The following is a 17,416-nucleotide window of genomic DNA, read 5'->3' on the forward strand; positions in this document are numbered from 1 at the left end:
AACTCATATTTATATACAAATTTTTATTTTTTTTAAAAACCTCTTTATTAGCCGACTAGGGAAAAATCCTAAGGATCTGACTAGAAAAACACCCCTATGGTATGCTTCTAAGGGGTTAACCCACTTTCCTAGTTTCGATCGAAACTAGGTGGATAGTTTTGATCGGAACTAGGAAAGTGGTTTGCTAACTGCGTGGTTAAGCTGCCAATAGTTTTGATAGAAACTAAGAAATTTTGTTTCTATCGAAATTTTGTAAAATAATTTCGATAGAAAGTAAGTTTCTATCGAAACTAGCTAGTTAGAAGCCCCCATGAATAGTTTGAAGTTTTTTCAATGATTTCCTTTCTTTGGAGCTGAATTACCAGGTTCAAATGGAGCACTAAAGACCTAAAATTGTACATGATTGAAGTACTCTGAACTAGCTTTCTAATGACTATGAATTTGGTGCTTTTCAAAAATTTTAGGTATATATTTTTTAACATGAATTAAATATAGGTTTATTGTAAAAAATAAACTAAGATATTCAATGCTCATGGAAAAATAGTAAATATAAAAATAAATTTTTTGAAAAATAAGTACGGTCTCCGTATTTGAGTCACCTTTCAATCAAATTTTACTTTTTAAATATTGGGTAAATATATAATAAGTTACATGTGTCAAAAGCCACGTATGTCTAAATTAGTGTTATGCCAACTTTAAACTACAATAAAATATGAAATACTAATGATAAAGATATAAGACCAACTCTACGGTTTAGGTATAGATGTTAAAAAACTAAGTTCAAAAGAATAACATTGATATCTATTGTAGAAAAAAAATTATGTGTGTCAAAAACAGTGTCACTCTTTAAAAATTAGGTTTTTGATATCATACCAATTTTCGTAGGAGAAAAAATAATTCAATAAAATAATTTTTTTTTCAAAAAAAAAAATGATTTAGAATCTAGACCAAAATCCTAAAAGAATCTAGTTTACTTCATCTTCAAATTCCTAACCGTTAAACATGGATTTGCATTTGAAAGTGAACGTTTTCTTAAAAATTCAGAGTTTAGTGTCAGTTTAGGCAAAAAAGTGTAACCCACTATTGTGGGTTCACCCATTGCAGGAATAACATTCACAAGACAACAACTACTAGCCGAGTAACACAACATATAAGATAAAGATGGAGACAAGAATCACTCAACATAGGGCAATAAGAATATGTGCAAGATATTTGAATATAAAAAAAGGTAAAACAAGAGATTTCATTAATGCATGGTAAAATAAGAAATTACAGTTGTAGAGCATAAGTTGCTGCAAAAGAACCAAAGAAGAACCTAGAAAATATTTACAACTTTTCTTTTTAAAGAGCTCAAGCATGACTCATATCTAAAATTTATGTTCAAACCCCAACAAGGCTGGAGTTGATTTACAGAGAAAGCAATAAATTTCATATCAGAATAAAACTTGATCTTGAAGTGCAACTTTCCGTTTCAAATGACAAGAACAACCAAAAATAAATGCACCTAGCCATAAGAGATTAAATCCCAAAATATTTGATCGTTATATGCATTAAAGAGGCATGGAGATGCATTAGCATCATGTCAAAAAGGATCAAGAAGTTGCTTAACATTAAATGAACTATCCTTGTAACATATCATGGCCGGAAGAAGTCTATTCGTGTTGTTGTGAAAAAAATGCGAGAAGGGATAACATGCAACATGGAAAGAGAAGAGACCGAGCTACTCAGCCAAAGAAAAGACTAAACCAGTACCTAAGCTACTCAGGAGAAGAACAGATAGAGAGACTCAGAAAAAAACACTAAGGATAACATGACTAGTCAATAGCCAACTAATGTGTTAACCTACCAAAGAATCTAGACCATTGAAGATCTCTTAGATTGGTTATATGTGGGGCTGAATGGGGGCAAAAATAGCCAACAATAACCACAATCATTAAAGGAAAGAAAAGTAAAGTTATAATTAAATTTATTTGTTTTTACAAACAAAGTGATAGCTCGAGTAGAAGCCATTGGTACCTGACTTGGATTTGTGGATGATGAAAAATGGCAGTACCCAGTTAGGATTTTCTCACTCCCCCAATCATTGTAACTCCAACTGCATCTTTTTAAGGCTCCAACACAAGTTGTTTCAACTAATATACATATTTCTCTAATCCCATCAAGTACCCTACCTTATTAGGTGGAGATATGGAGTAATCCTTCTCTCAAATTTCATTTATTTTTTTCTTCCATTAGTTTTTTCAAAGTATCCTTGAGATCTTTATTCATAATATTTTGATTCAAGAATAAATTTCAATTCACTTAATGCATCTCAGACAGAGAGCCTTCCATATGTAGTCTACTAATCTATAATTTGTTTTTTTCCAAGTGCTATGTTCACCATAGAAATATTCTACACGAACTTGTTGATAACTTCTTGCAACATCAAAACTTTTTTTGCCTCCCCAAATTTCTCAATAATATCTAAGTTTATCCACTATCATGTACTACACTTTTGGCTTGGATACACATTAGGTTTAGAAGTCACACTTATTCCTTTTATGGTGAGTTGATAGTCAATTCATACATTGTATCGATGGTTTGTGAGAATTCATTAACAACTTCTCAACAAAAATTCTACAAAGTTTGAAATAGACAAGGAAGAGAGAAGTGACATGGTAAAAGGCACATGTGAATAAAAAATTTAAAAATGATTCACACCCAATTTCCATTTAAGTGGAATTGAAATTCATTTTCCAAAATTCTACCTTTTTGGATGGAAGATTAAAATGATGTTTTTGGGGGTGAAGGATAATTAACAAATCCCTATAATATTTTCATGTATTCAAAACAAACATAGAATATGTTGATTCCCATATTTGACAAGGACAATTCCATCCCATTTCCAGCCCAATTCCACCAAAGAAAAACGCCCAAACATAAGGTCAAAGCAAACAAAAAATCTATAGTTACTTCTTAATGCCCTTTTTCTTCCTCATTCTGGTGTCCAGGGAGCTTCTCTTTGATCTTTTCCACCAAATCTTCCTTCTTTCCCCATTCTTCAAAATTTTCATGAGAATGTTCTTCCTCTTTCTGATGTCTACAAAGCTTTAACTTGTCCTTCAATCCACCCTTCTTTTTATTCTTCTTATCTCCCTTTTTACCCTCTTCCTTATTACTAGACTGTCCAAACATTCATTTCCTCATATTACATTCCAATAAAATGAACTAGATATTAAATGGATTGTACATTCTCTATATGAACAATGAAATGAATCTATGCTTAGTAATAAAAAAATAGGATGCAAAAGTAGGATGTATAGTATTTTGAAAAATTAGGCACACATAACAAATAGTTTTTATGCACAAAAAAAAACATCTAATTAAAATTTCAAACTACAATATATTAGGGAAGTGAGTAGGAAACAATAACTTACAAAGCTAGTGGAATAGTTGTTGTTATGATGCAACTTTACCATGGCACCCTCTTCATGTTTCTTCTCCTCACCTTTTCCATGGACTTCTCCCTCTTCTACATTTCCACGAGACATGAGAGCAAGTGTGGGGTGAATCTTGTCAATGTGGTTGTACACATGCACAAGGTGAATCTCACCTACAAGGCCATGAGACATGGATATAGGATGAGCCTTGATAATATGGCCATACACATGGTGAGTTTCACTTATGCCAATTTGGTCATAAAACACATGGTTATAGTGAGTCTTTCCTACATGTCCCTGCTCATGAGGAGCTACACTCACCATGTGGCACACCATGACATCACCATACTATTGACGTGTATCATCTTTCCTTTTACCAAACAAGCCAAATAGCCCATGGTCCTAATGATTTATGTATTTTCCTCTACCATTGCAATATAAAGAAACTTTTCATGAAATACAAACTCAACAAAAGGAAAGAATATGAATATCAAGAGATGGAAAATATTTTTGAGTGGTTGATTAAGTTAGATTGAGAAATGAATGCTAATTTATAGGATTTCATGAGCAACACAATTAGGACATTACTTGTTGGTGCCATTGAAAAATATTTGACTGATGCATGACATTCATATGTTGGTAAAATAAATATCAACAATATGTAGATAAGATGTGGGTGGGCCAATGGGAGAAACAATATTGTTGATAGTATGGAATGGTGGATGGTTTAAAAGTAGACCAATTTTCTTGAAAAAAATATTGTAACAAGACTATTTAAATCCACTTCGAGTCCTACTAAAGATTTAAAGATGTTATGAAGAAATGGCCCTCCCATGCAATGAAAACATCATTACAACATAAAGTGGGGTCTCAAGACAATTTTTGAGATAATTTTCAAGTGAATTCTCTAGACTTGAGGAAATATAAAGTTGCATGTTGTCTTAAATATTGTCTTTAAGTGTATGTCTTAAACTAGCATCTTAAATTATTATCTTATAAAGACAATAAGGAATGACAATATTATTATCTTTTAGAGATAATTTCAATTATGTCTTTATAGAAATGAATATACCTTTAGTCTCACTTATTGTCTTTCTTAAGATGATTAGATAGATAGTATAAAATAATAAATAAATAAAATCATTATTAAATATAAACACTAATATATTTAACTAATTCATGTTAGAGCATGATGGACTCAAACCACCATCTCGCTTCTTGTAATACATACACTTTTCCAATGAGCTAACAACTTTTAAAATAAGAAAAACTAAAAGTTTAAGGTCTTGCAAATATGAGCTACAAGATGAAGGCAAGACAAATTAAGTCAATGAGTAGAAACATTGGTGGTGATTTGAGACTTACATGGATAGAGAGTGCTAAGTTTTTGCATGTTCAAATCTTGCACTAAAGGTTGCTAGCTCACCATACAAACATTTTAACAAATTACATGGTACTTAACTTGTTTTATTTACAGACGATAAAACATGATTTTAAATGTTGATAAAAATAAAATTAAAAAGAAATCAAAAATCTAAATTCAACCTAATTCCTTTATAAAAGTATACAATCAATATCAAATTAGAGTAAGCACCTATTCATCTTTTATAAGATTTCTTACAAATGTTTTCATACTACGTTATCTATCATAGATGGCTTTTTGATGATTTTTTAATTGTCTAAGTAGTAGAGCATTTATAAGAACCACACTAGTATTAAATTCATGTTACTACCAAGTTTAAACTATATTAAACTATCACGCTCCATTAAATAACTACCATGGTTTTATCAGCATATTTCAATAAATTGACATTTAATTGCCCCCTCTTTAAATTTCATGAAACAAAGGTTAAGTTTTTTTGATATATCATTGGTTGGTTTTTGACAAGGCATGTTAGGATACTAGCAAATAAATGTTTAAATAATACCTCATAGAAATGTTTTCTCATCAAATGTCTCAATTTTAGAATATAAGAAATATATTACTATGAATATAAACAATGTAAACTTTAAGAAACCCCCCTCCATAAAAAGATAGAAAATATTGGCAAATCTTTCATTATTTTGAAAAACAAAATTATTTCTTTTGGCAAACCACTAAATTTTTTAATTTTAAATATTATTCATTTTGGCAATTATTTAGAATCATAAAATTTTTTTATTGAAAATATTGAGAAATCTCAATAATAGTAGGAAGTTCATTAATCACCATGGAATATAAAAAATCAAAATTGATATTACATTATATTTTAAATTAATAGGGAAAACTAAATAAATGTGATATATCCCTAAAATAACTAATAATTATGATAATTATTGGTGAATTAATTTTAATTTATCCAAGAAAATATAATATTTAGGTGAATCAAATCTAATCATGTATCAAATATTGTGGCGAATCTTTGAGTTTACATTTTTAAATAAAATAAATTACTAAGAAATTTTAAATATTTTGTAACTAAATTTTATAAAAATGTGGCAATTTAGATTGCATCAAATCTTAAATTACTAGCCAAATTACTAGCCAAAAAATTCTAAAATTAGCCAATTAGCAAATATTAGCCACAAAAAAATACCTTGAATATGAACATACATATAATTTGTAACATACAAAATTATAGCTTAAGGACAAATCATCGATTCCATTTTAAACAAGTTACATCAAAATCATATAAATAAATAAAAAATTAAGACAATGAAGCACAATAGGGAAATAATAGTGCATAATGAAGCAATTCATTAGAGAAGGTTGGCAACCAAGGCTCTATTTTTCATCTCAAACATGTGTTTGTATAATTACAAAGAAAGAGTTTGGAATGGAGAATTGGCTCAACATGTAGAAGGGTTGTTACCTGGACAACTTTCAAAGCTTTCTGAAGGGTGAATTGATGAGTTTGTTGTGGAGCAAAAGAAATGATGACCGTAGCAAGGAGTATTCCAAATGAGAGTTAGAAAGGATTGGAAAGTAAAAATTAACATTTTCTTTTGTATTTCAAATTTACATGAAACTAAATTCTAAGCCTTAAAAAAGATTATATAGAGTTTTGTGTGATGCATAGCTTCAACTTTATTAATTAGTAAAAGCTTTGTAAGTGGAGCATAACTTACTAAATGGTGACCATATTGAGGAGTATTCCAAATGTTTGATAGAAAGGATTGTAAAGTAAAAATTAACATTTTCTTTTGCTTTTCAAATTTACATGAAAGTAAATTCTAAGTCTTAAAAATGATTATATAGAGTTTTGTGTGATGTATAGCTTCAACTTTATTAATCAATAAAAACTTTGTAATTCAACTTTATTAATTAGTAAAAACTTTGCAAGTGGAGCATAACATATAACTTACTCTTGAATTGTTTATTTTTAGAATCAAATCGTCAAACCTTAAATACCAAAAGGAGAGGAAAATAGTCTATTTTAACACTTATAAATTCAAACAAAACACACACAATTTTGAGTTAAATGTATAATACCACCCTTACAATACTGCCAAAATGAAAAGCTTATTTTCTTTAAAAAAAATCCTAGAAGAGATTTTGGAAATAAAACCAAACAAAATGGAACACTTGAATCATTTTCCAATTCCAGCATTATTAGTTCCTGCCATAGGCAGTATACTATTGCATTCGTTGGATGCATATAGTCAATTAATTCGGCCAATCAACAACCAATCATATTAAATTATTTTTCAAACAATGAAGATTAAACTAAAGTTTATAAATCTATATATTTTTAAAAATTCTTAAAATGATAGATATCCTTTATGGTATTGGCTCTCACGAAAAATGGCAAGGAAAAAATTCAATTTGACAAACAAAAAATAAGCCAAAAATTGCAATGAGCTTCCAGAATGTTCTGGGAGCAGATCTTTCCAACAATGTTTGTTCGTGAGCATTGACACCTTCCCCCAGAATTTAGTGCCCTCTCCGAAGACTTTTAGATTGTCGCTCTCATTGAAAGGGCAAGAACCCAATGTACAAGTTAACAATAGAAGTTGTAGCGTCTGAATGAGGAGCATTTGAAATCCCTTATGAATCCGCTAGGGCACGATGGGATCTTTTTCATATCTTTAATCTTTGGTATCAGTTTGTCTTGGATCTGATAATGCAGTGAAATTTAATGAAACATTCATTGTGATGTTCTTCAAGTGAACACTAATGTCAGCTTCTTCTTTGAGTCTTTGGCATTTAGAGTGAAACCGAAGTTACTATAGACAAGGAGCGAGTTAAAAATAGATTGACCCCTAATGCCTGTGTTAGATGCCAATTGCATCAATCTTTTAATATGGTGCTTGTCATTTCTATCCACATCCTCCCGGTATTTCCATACATTACACTACTCAATAATAGACAAAACAACATCTAGTTCCTCTACAAAGTACTCCATTTTGAAAGCCTTTTGTTCCAAGAACGCATCCACAACCTCTTCCCCTGATGAATTCCCACCCTCCTCAATGGGGTTTTTAACAACATCAAACATAGACATAAACATTTTGTCAATGTCAAATCATCTGGAACAACTGTCAAAAAATTAAAGGGGTTTCTTGCATGAAACACTCCCCGAGAAAGGGAAGGTTCACTTGAAACACCGAATCAAACATGAAGAAAAGCCTGAAGCAAATCCCTTGTAGTAGGTTTCCTAAAGAAGTTAAAGAAATGCCTGAAGCTCCACACGGAGCTGAGAAAACTTGGGATCATGAAAACTCCTTTAATTGTTTGGAAAGTGGATTATAGACACATTCTAGTGCTAATGCATAATAGTACAAATGCAGCTCCTCACTTCCCTAGCTTGAAAATTGAGCAAAGCTCAATGTTATCCACTCCAGTAATCTTACTACATAGCTATTGGGGATATATAGATAACCTGTCTTTCCGAGCTATCAATATCAAAGTGCATTCACTTTATGATGTCTAGGACATCAATGTGGCTAAAACTTTAGTTTGGAAAACCCAGTAAATTATAATGAAACATATTCATATAACTATGTTGTATTCTAGAAAAAAGTTGAAGTAAACATGATTTGAGCTCATCAATTAAAAGAAAAAAAATACAGACATGATAAATTGCCTTTACTGTCAAATGTTAAGGACCAATTTTGCAATGCATGTCAAATGAGTCATGCAATGACCTGCACAGTCAAAATCAATAGTCAATCAGCTTGAATTTCTATACAACATAGTAAATCTTGACAATATATAGCCTATCCTTGTTGCAATTATGTTGTAAACATAACGAATTTCCAGCAGTTGGCTCACATACTTTGCTGAAATCAAACATGGTTAATATAGAAGAACATTTATTAGGAAACCAACATGGTTATCAAAGTGGATGGAAATTGAACTGCAAAAGAAACTTAACAGCAATAATAACAGAGGAGTGTCTTCTTTGGGCTCTTAATTCAGGACAATTGTGACTAAGAAAAGTTATTTCATCTGTTTTGGTCACAATCACCCCTTCTAATTACCATTTTAATTTTTCAAATCAATATGATGATAAAACTCTTATTAAAAAGATTTTTGCATGAAGCTTGATGATTTTTTGCCCAGATGTCTTCTTCAAACTACAATAGAATGTTTTTAACATTAAAATGATCTTAATGCCAAAGAAATACGTGTGTGCAGCATGCAAACCTTGCAAGCATTGACCAACACATGTTTGTATCATTCATACAAATCATTCTGTTCGAGCACACTATGGTTACCATTAATTAATTATTAATAATAACAAGAATATAATGGTTTTCACTTGTTAGATGCTCTTCATCATCTTCGTGCATAGGACAACTCCAAGAATATAATGGTTTTCACTTGTTAGATTCTCTTCATCATCTTCGTGCATAGGACAACTCGAGTTAACTTTTTTACTATGCTATGATGTTCTAGATTTTTGGCTGACATCAACTAAGTCTACTTGATGATAGTTGTCTTGTTAAATTTGATGGCATTGCTCATGTTCTAATTAGCTTGAATTTTTACTATTTCTTCCTTTTTAGCCTCATCAATCACTATATTCAAATAAACTGTGGTTTTTAATATTACATTTTATTTCTTTTTTACATATTTAGACAATGCGTATTAATGCATGCAATAAAATCTAATTAAAATTTTATTTTAAACCTTTTTGTTGGTTTTCAACAATTTCTTTTATGCAGTTTCCTAAAATATGGTAGTATTTTCTACAACCCTTAATGCTAATGACTTATCATGAGAGTATTATTGCCTTCCTTCTATACATTAAGTTAGGCTACTTAAATTAACCTAATTCAAATAAAAAAAACATCTAAGCTCATAAGTAAATTTCATGTAGCTTATCTTCACAAATTAAACGCTCTCCATGCCATTTCGCATTGCATTTCATCACCTTCACAAATCAAAATCTCTCCACAACATTTGGCATTCTATTTCAAGTTCCCGCCACTAAAGGCAGGGACTTTGGCACTTGCGCCCCTTGTTTTTTTATGATGTGGAAGATCCACCATTTAGAAATCATTTTTTTCATGTAAGATGCCAAATGAACCCCACTCTTTTATACTTGTATGCCTTTGTAAAAATATTGCACATATGACATGTCAAAAAAATTAACCAAAGAAAATGCATTTCATGTCTTCCAGGCAGAATTCTAATCTTGCAAACCTTTTTATTTAAAAATTTCAAAATTTGTTTATTATTATTAATACTGTTTTCTGTTACTTCATCTCAAGTGATTAAACGCATCTCTCCATCTCTGTAATAAATATGAAAAAAGAAACAAAGAGTGCTCAGCAAAACATTGCAATTAGAAAAATGTAACCATCGTTACAATCTTATTATATTAATTTATACAAAAACACAGCATACATACACACAGCCCATAGTATGCTTCAAACAAGAAAAATGAAAAATCAAACCCCATAAAAATGAAAAACCAGTTTCTTCTTCAATGCTCCTTTTCTCCCTCTTTGTGGTTTCTAGGGAGCTTCTCTTTGATCTTTTCCATCAAACCTTTCTTCTCTCCCCCTTCTTCTTCAGGCTTCACATGACCGTCTTCTTCTTTCTCTTTCTTCTCTCCATGTAGCTTCAATCCACCCTTCTTTTTCTTCTTCTTCTCTCCCTTTTCATCCTCTTCCTCATCGCTGGACTGTCAACACATGCATTTCATCAGATCAGATACATTACACTTACATAAACAGTAGACCTAATAATTGGAATGCACTTTCTCCTCATGAAGAACAATGAAAGGAATCTATGCAAGCACTTGCAGAAATGAGAATGCAAAAGCACGATGTATAATACTTTTGAAAATTCGGCATGTACACCAAATATGTTTATGCACATAAAACACATTAAAATATGTGTAACTTTGAAATTAAAACATATTATGGAAGAAGTTATGGGCATGCAAAACTTACAGAGCTTGAGGAAGAGCTGTTGCTGCGATGCAACTTTCCCATGAGTCCCCCTTGTTCTTTCTTCTCCTCACCGTCGCCATGGAGTTTCCCCTCCTCCACGTGGCCATGAGACACTGGTGCAGGGTGAATCTCGCCGACGTGGCCATACACAGGGTGAGGCTCGGCTCGGCCAACATGGCCGTGAGACACAGGGGTAGGGTGAGCCTCGCCTAGGTGGCCTTGCTCATGTGGAGCTACACCAGCCACGTGTCCCTCCACAGGACCTCCATGCTGTTGATGTGTCTCCTCCTCTTTCTTCTTCCCAAACAAGCCGAAAAGCCCACGATCCTGATGCTCTGCTGCATTTGAATCCGCCATTGCAAGAGAGAGAGAGTTTGTGAAGAAATAGAAACACCCCCAAAATAAAAACACAGGAATCTCAAGAGATGTGATATACCTAGTTATGAAGTGAGAGAGAGTTGAATGTGTTCAGAATGGGGAGTGAAAGCCCAATTTATAGAGGATTTCACCAACGACGCGGCTTGATGGAGCCGCCAGAGCAAAATTGAAATAAATGTCTAACATCAGGCGCATAAGACATGGGCGGGCCCACCAGAACAAAGCAATGTCGGCAATACATAACGGTTGAAAATTTCATGACGAAAATAGCACATAACGGGAGGGTTTAGGTAGACGTGTTTTAGTTGCCCACTCCCGGCAATATAGAAAAACATGGGGGGTCTTTACTGAACCTTAGGCTGAAATTGGACTGTTACCCCTAGTACCTACTTTCATTTGATATTTTAAGAAGAATTATAAATGTGATAAGAATACATTTATGAAAAGAAATATATTCTATTTTTAAAAAGGGCTCGTTGAACTTGAGTCCAGAGCATATTTTGAAAGAAAAATAAATTAACAGATATATAGATTCACTTAATAAGTTTCACTTAATAAGTTTATCAATCTGAATGGATAATGTTTGATTTGATTAAAGATCAAGCTATGAGTGAGATTTTAGATAGATAAAATTTTAAAATAATAGAAAGAGAGAGAGAGAGAGATTTTCTATTAAAATAATAATCTGTAAATTTAATTTTTTTCCTAAAAATAAGGAAAACTATGTAAGTAAGTATATTTAAATTTATTAAATAATTTTAAATGTAAACATAAAATTAAAATAGTTTTAATTTATATATTCATTTAATCAAATTGTATTTGTAAATAATTTAAAAAGTAAATATTAAAGTACTTTAATACAGATTGCTAAATGCAAGAATAACATTAAATGTTAACATTCCATTTTAAACATCATTTTAGAATTATACACATTTTTAAGAAAAACTTTTGTATGCATTAATTTTGAAAAAAATTAGAAATTAGAAATTATAAATATAATATTCATATTTTTATTCTATATTTTCTTTTACTATTACTAAATTAGTCTCCCATTCACAAATAACACTATTGTCTCCATACAAAAATCTCTTATTTCCAACTATTAAATCAAGTACCTACTGATTTTGAACTCACTAATTTGTAATGTTTATATATTGATGTTCCAGAAGCATCTATAGAAAACAAGACAATTTGATTTTTCCGTGTGCACTACACAATGATAGCTATGTGGATGTTGATTTTTCACATGGCCAATGTATCGGGATTCTTTGTCACATGTTTTTGATCCACAAATTCTTTGCTGAGACTCTGATTCAAAATTAGATTATTCTATTGCACAAATTCTTCCTTGAGTGGTGAATAGGTGGCACGAAGAAGTATATTGAGTGCTCAAATAAATTATCGTTTGGTTGGTGCCAGTATGATCCAACAACAAGATTGATTTCAGAATGCTAACCTGGATTTTTCCAACCTTGATTCATGAAAATGGTGTACAGGGGAATGTAGTGAAGATTGTGTGCATTGTAGCCATGAGAATTGGCTACCCGTATCGAGAACAACATTTAGCAACATTAGTTCCCTGCCTCATTCACCCGTATTGAGAAGTGGGGTTGTGTGATAATGAAAGAGATATGTGGTCAAAAAGAAAATAGCTAAAAAGGGTGTAGTAAGAGGAATTAAAAATAGAAGAAACAAAAAGAAAAAAGAATACGTACCAAAAAATATATATAAGTGAAATAAGAAAAAATTTATGTTGAAGAAAGATACAGGGTTTCTTGTTTAGTTTCATCATTGATTATATTGGAATCAAAAAGAGATAAGGAATGTCCTAGATGGGGAACATATGAAGAGAAAGTCAAGGAAGTTCATAGTGAACTTCATAACAAAGATATCAAGAAGAAAGTTGAGAAGAAAATTGATGTAACTCTTAAGGAGACAAGCATTACAATGGAGGAATAAAGAGAGGCAATGGGCATAGCTATGGAAATGAGAGCAAGTAGACAAACTGAGGTTTTGGTAGCTACAACTTTGGCATTTGTAGGAGAAAAATAAGGGGTCATAGTATCTAGACCATCCGCTCATATACCAAGTGCACCTTGTGTCACAGTAGCACAGGTGCAACCTACTATTGTACAAATTATTCATAAGGAGACAGATGAGGAGAAGGTCAGGATAATAGGAGAACAAAAAATCACTCCTCTAGGCACAAGGAAATCAGAAAGACTCACCAAGGTGAAACAAGAGGCAACAAAGTCACCTTCCTAGAAGAGAACAAATCAATTATCTAGTGGTCCAAGAAAAAGGAGGAAAGCATTGCAGATGATTGAGTCAGATAAATTTGAAGAAGAGTCAAAGAAATTTGAGGATGGACTACTTGAGAAGGTTGTGACTAAAACAAAGGCAACTTCTAGTAAGAAGCCCTGGAAACCAAAAGTTGAAAACTTGAATGTCCATATTATTGATAACAATAATTTTGTATAGTAACATGGATAGAATGTAGTTAGCAAATGCATTAGTTAGAGATATGATTTTGACAAAGAAGAGATTTGAAGATATTCAAAAATACATACCACGAGACTTGTATAATAGTTTGATTAATAGAAAACAAAGAGTGGTAGATGAGGATAAAGGAATAAGAGAAAATTAGATAAGGAAATTTTTTGAAGTTAACAATGATGAAGACATGAAAAGAATAATGAAGGGTATTGATCCCTTGTTGAGAAAAAAATAAGAATAATTTTGTTGATGTGTGGTAATTATTAGGAAGTGAATGAGGAGACAAAGAAAGCAATAATTAAATTCATTACCTCCACACCCACTATTGCAAAGAAGAGCAAGGACTTAGGGGGAGCAATCCATATTACAGAGGATAAGAGCATACTAGATGAGGGACACAATAACAAAAGAGAAGGCTACTGAGAATTTACTAGTAGATACATCAATGATAGAGGAGGCCAAAGACACTATGGTGACTGAATCATCACCATAGATTACAATTAGTACTGATACCATGCAAGTAGACGATACACATATATGAATTGATGATAAGGAGAATCCATTCAAAGATTATGGTGAAGCCATTGTTGAAAATTTTGTTGACTACACCATTTTTTGACAATGTAGAGGAAGAGAAAGAAAAGAAGATAGAAGAAGAAGAAAGGTTAGAAGAAGAGGAAAAAAAGAAAGCTAGAGTAGATGAACAAAGAAGAAAATAAGATGAGGAAAATGTAAGGAAAGATAAAGAGAGAAGAGGAAGATGGAAGAGGAAGAATAGAAAAAGGATAAAGAAAAGAGGAGGAAAGTTGAGCAAGAGAAGGATGAAAGAATAAAGCACAAATGGAAAGTTGTGATGCAAGAATGAACATTTAAACCTTAGCCCAAACATGTTACAATAGAATATGACAAATTTAAGTCCCATCATGAGGCTAATGTTCTATTGGCTACACCTAAGAAAGGAAGATATCCTATGATAGTAGTATTATCCATTTCATCAGATGATGATGATGATCAAAAATGAGTTATATCATCAATGAGAAAACTATTGGAGAAGAACAAGAAATTCATAAATCTAGAGAAGACTTTGGAAGAAGTTCTTGAGAAATTATAGAAAATAGTCATGACCAAGGTGATAGAGAATGAATTAAAGTTGAAAGAAAAGGAATTAGTGAAATATTTTGATGTGGAATTCACTAATCTATCAACATTTCATCAATCCAATCTCAAATCAGACACGATGCACTGTTGTTTTCTATAGTATGCAGTAATGTTAGAAATGATTTGCAGACTCTTGATATTAGCATCAAGGAGTTAAGAAGATGTCTAGAGAAAGGAATGAAGTTATATGGAAAATGCATCATGTTATAAAAATATCTGAAAGATATAAATGATGAAGTCAGTTCAAAGGTAAATAAACTTCAATCACTGACATTAAAATCATTGAGCTTAGAAAATTATTGAAGAACTTGAGGCAAGAGTATCAAAAGTTCACGATGACATTAAAATCATTGGGCTTAGAATATAAAGGGTAATAAAATGGTTCTCACTTCTCAGAGAACACAACACAAAAGATCAATAATGTGTAGAAGAACTTGGATGAATATTTTGTAGCCAAAGCATCTAATGACAAATTTTCATATACAAACTTGAATGCAGTTGAAGTAGCCTCTTATGGACTATGTGTGTGTGCATAAAAGTGTCACACTTTTATAAACCATTATTCTTGAGAGAACCCATGAAAGAGGGAGTCTCAAGAGCTGGCTTATATCTCTCTATCTATGATGTGCAAAGGCTATGAGATGGTGGCTCTCAAATGAACCAAAATATGTAACCCTTGCAAGGTGCACCATAGAACGAGAGATTCAAAGAGTAGAGGCAAGAGTGCCAATATCCCAAAATTTAGAATAAAATGCAATGCAAATGCAAGCTAACAAAGAGAACTAAGCTAAAGCATAGATGAAACTAAGTTAAATAGTATTTAATAATGTAAGTAGAATGAGAGCTAAGCTAAAATACAAAAATGCAAGAATGCTCCAAGTCTCCAAAATCACCACGAAAACAAGTAGCATAACAATAGCATGAGACTAAGAATTTTTGAATAAGGAGAGAGCCCTCCCTTTAAAGAAAAATAGATGGTAGAGATTAAGAGGAAAGATGAATGTAATCAAGGGTGGAGCTTGAAAGTGGGAGTGATCCATGTGCACAAGCATCTCAACCAATCACAATTAATTGTTGACTTTTGAGAGGGTTTAAAATTTGTGGAGGAGAATTATAGTTTTTTTAAATGTAGAAGATTCCTCTCACATAAAAAAATGTGAATTCATATGTAGACAAAAGTACCTTTTCTTTTATTTCTAAAATAGGAATAATGCTTTATGTGTGTGCACTTAGGATAAGAGATGAGTGGGGAATTTTATTTAATTAAAAGGGGGACATGTTCTTTTAATTAAATATGAACTTGAGATAAAGTGGCCATACCAAAGTTTATAATCAAATAAATAGATTTTTGAGGATTTGATAAAGAACAACCATTATATAAGTTATGAAAAAATGCAAGAAAGGGGCCTCATAGTCTGGATGACCATTTTTAGTTGATTATATTTGCCCCTCTTTGACTAATGTGTGATCGATCTAAGAACACATGATGTCAAAGAATGAAGAAGCGAAGATGGGAGCAATAGATATAGATATCTGATTCCAAAGAATGACATACAGAGAGAGATAACACATCTTGAATGTACAACCTAATAGCGATAGTACTAAAAATTAGAAAAAAGATGATGTTAGAATTCAAGAAGAATGCTAACACCTAGCAAAGTAGATAGACCAAGAGTAAATGAATAGATCAAACAAATGCTCTTAAGAAATAGATAGTTGCAGCAGGTGATGATAGAATATTTTTGCCCCCTCAGGATTGAAATCAAAATGAGATAAGGGGATGCAAAAAAGAGCAAGATATGAGCAAATCAGGATATAGCAATGTCCAAGATGACAAATAGAGGATTAGAACCAAAGAGTGACCACCAAACAATGAAGATATGCCTTAGTTTGACTAACTTTGACCAAGAAAGATAAAGTATAAGAATCAGGTCAAGTGGAAGAGAGTAGAAATAATGATTTCAATCCCAAAAATGGATCTAGGATGCCAAGATTAACAAAGATAGGTCAAAAGCATAGCTGAGATGGTAAGATAGAAAAGAAGCGAGAAATAGGAAAGAAGAGATAAGATAAGATCTAGAAGATACAAGAGAAGGATGAATGTAGTTAGCTAACAAGTCCATGAAAGATAAAGAAGAGAGCTCTCTCAACATGAAAAATGCAAAGCTATAGTGTCTGCCCCTAGGTTGCATTTTTGTTGTCATTGTCAAGCTCTTTTGGTGCTAGTTTCATGTTGATGGTTAGCAACATTGTTTTGATATTGTGCTATGGATTCAGTTTATTATGTGATGAGATCACTTAGAATTTATATTTCATGTATGCATGATGATTATTTTCAGTGATTTCAGTTATTGATGGTTATTAGCTGGATGGTTTTTATTATCATATGTGTTTTCTTATGGATACTTACCCCATACTTGCATGTGTATGGTGTGCATGTTTGCTTTTGTATGGCGTGTTTGATGTGGTTAAGGAAGGGAGTCATAGTCACCTTCTAGTCGAGATCTACATGATGCACCACTTCCTGCCATTGCTTGTTTAGTTTAGTATATATTGTGCTTCTACAACCTTAAGACTCA

At 32.1% G+C, this 17,416-nt stretch overlaps 1 protein-coding gene across 1 annotated transcript; it reads right to left on the reverse strand.

Moving 5' to 3' along the window:
• Nucleotides 1-2,955: 2,955 nt before the first annotated feature.
• LOC149528524 (uncharacterized) lies at nucleotides 2,956-11,162 on the reverse strand. The gene is made up of 5 exons (XM_089808041.1): nucleotides 10,806-11,162; nucleotides 10,341-10,534; nucleotides 10,128-10,141; nucleotides 3,417-3,730; nucleotides 2,956-3,162 (listed from the first exon to the last, which is right to left on the reverse strand). Exons 1-5 carry the CDS (start codon nucleotides 11,160-11,162, stop codon nucleotides 2,956-2,958), a joined length of 1,086 nt encoding a protein of 361 aa, XP_089664167.1.
• Between the last annotated feature and the right edge of the window lie 6,254 nt (nucleotides 11,163-17,416).

Source organism: Cupressus sempervirens, chromosome 11, assembly GCF_028749045.1.
Source record: "Cupressus sempervirens isolate cs-2001-9-10 chromosome 11, ASM2874904v1, whole genome shotgun sequence".
Taxonomy (NCBI): domain Eukaryota; kingdom Viridiplantae; phylum Streptophyta; class Pinopsida; order Cupressales; family Cupressaceae; genus Cupressus; species Cupressus sempervirens.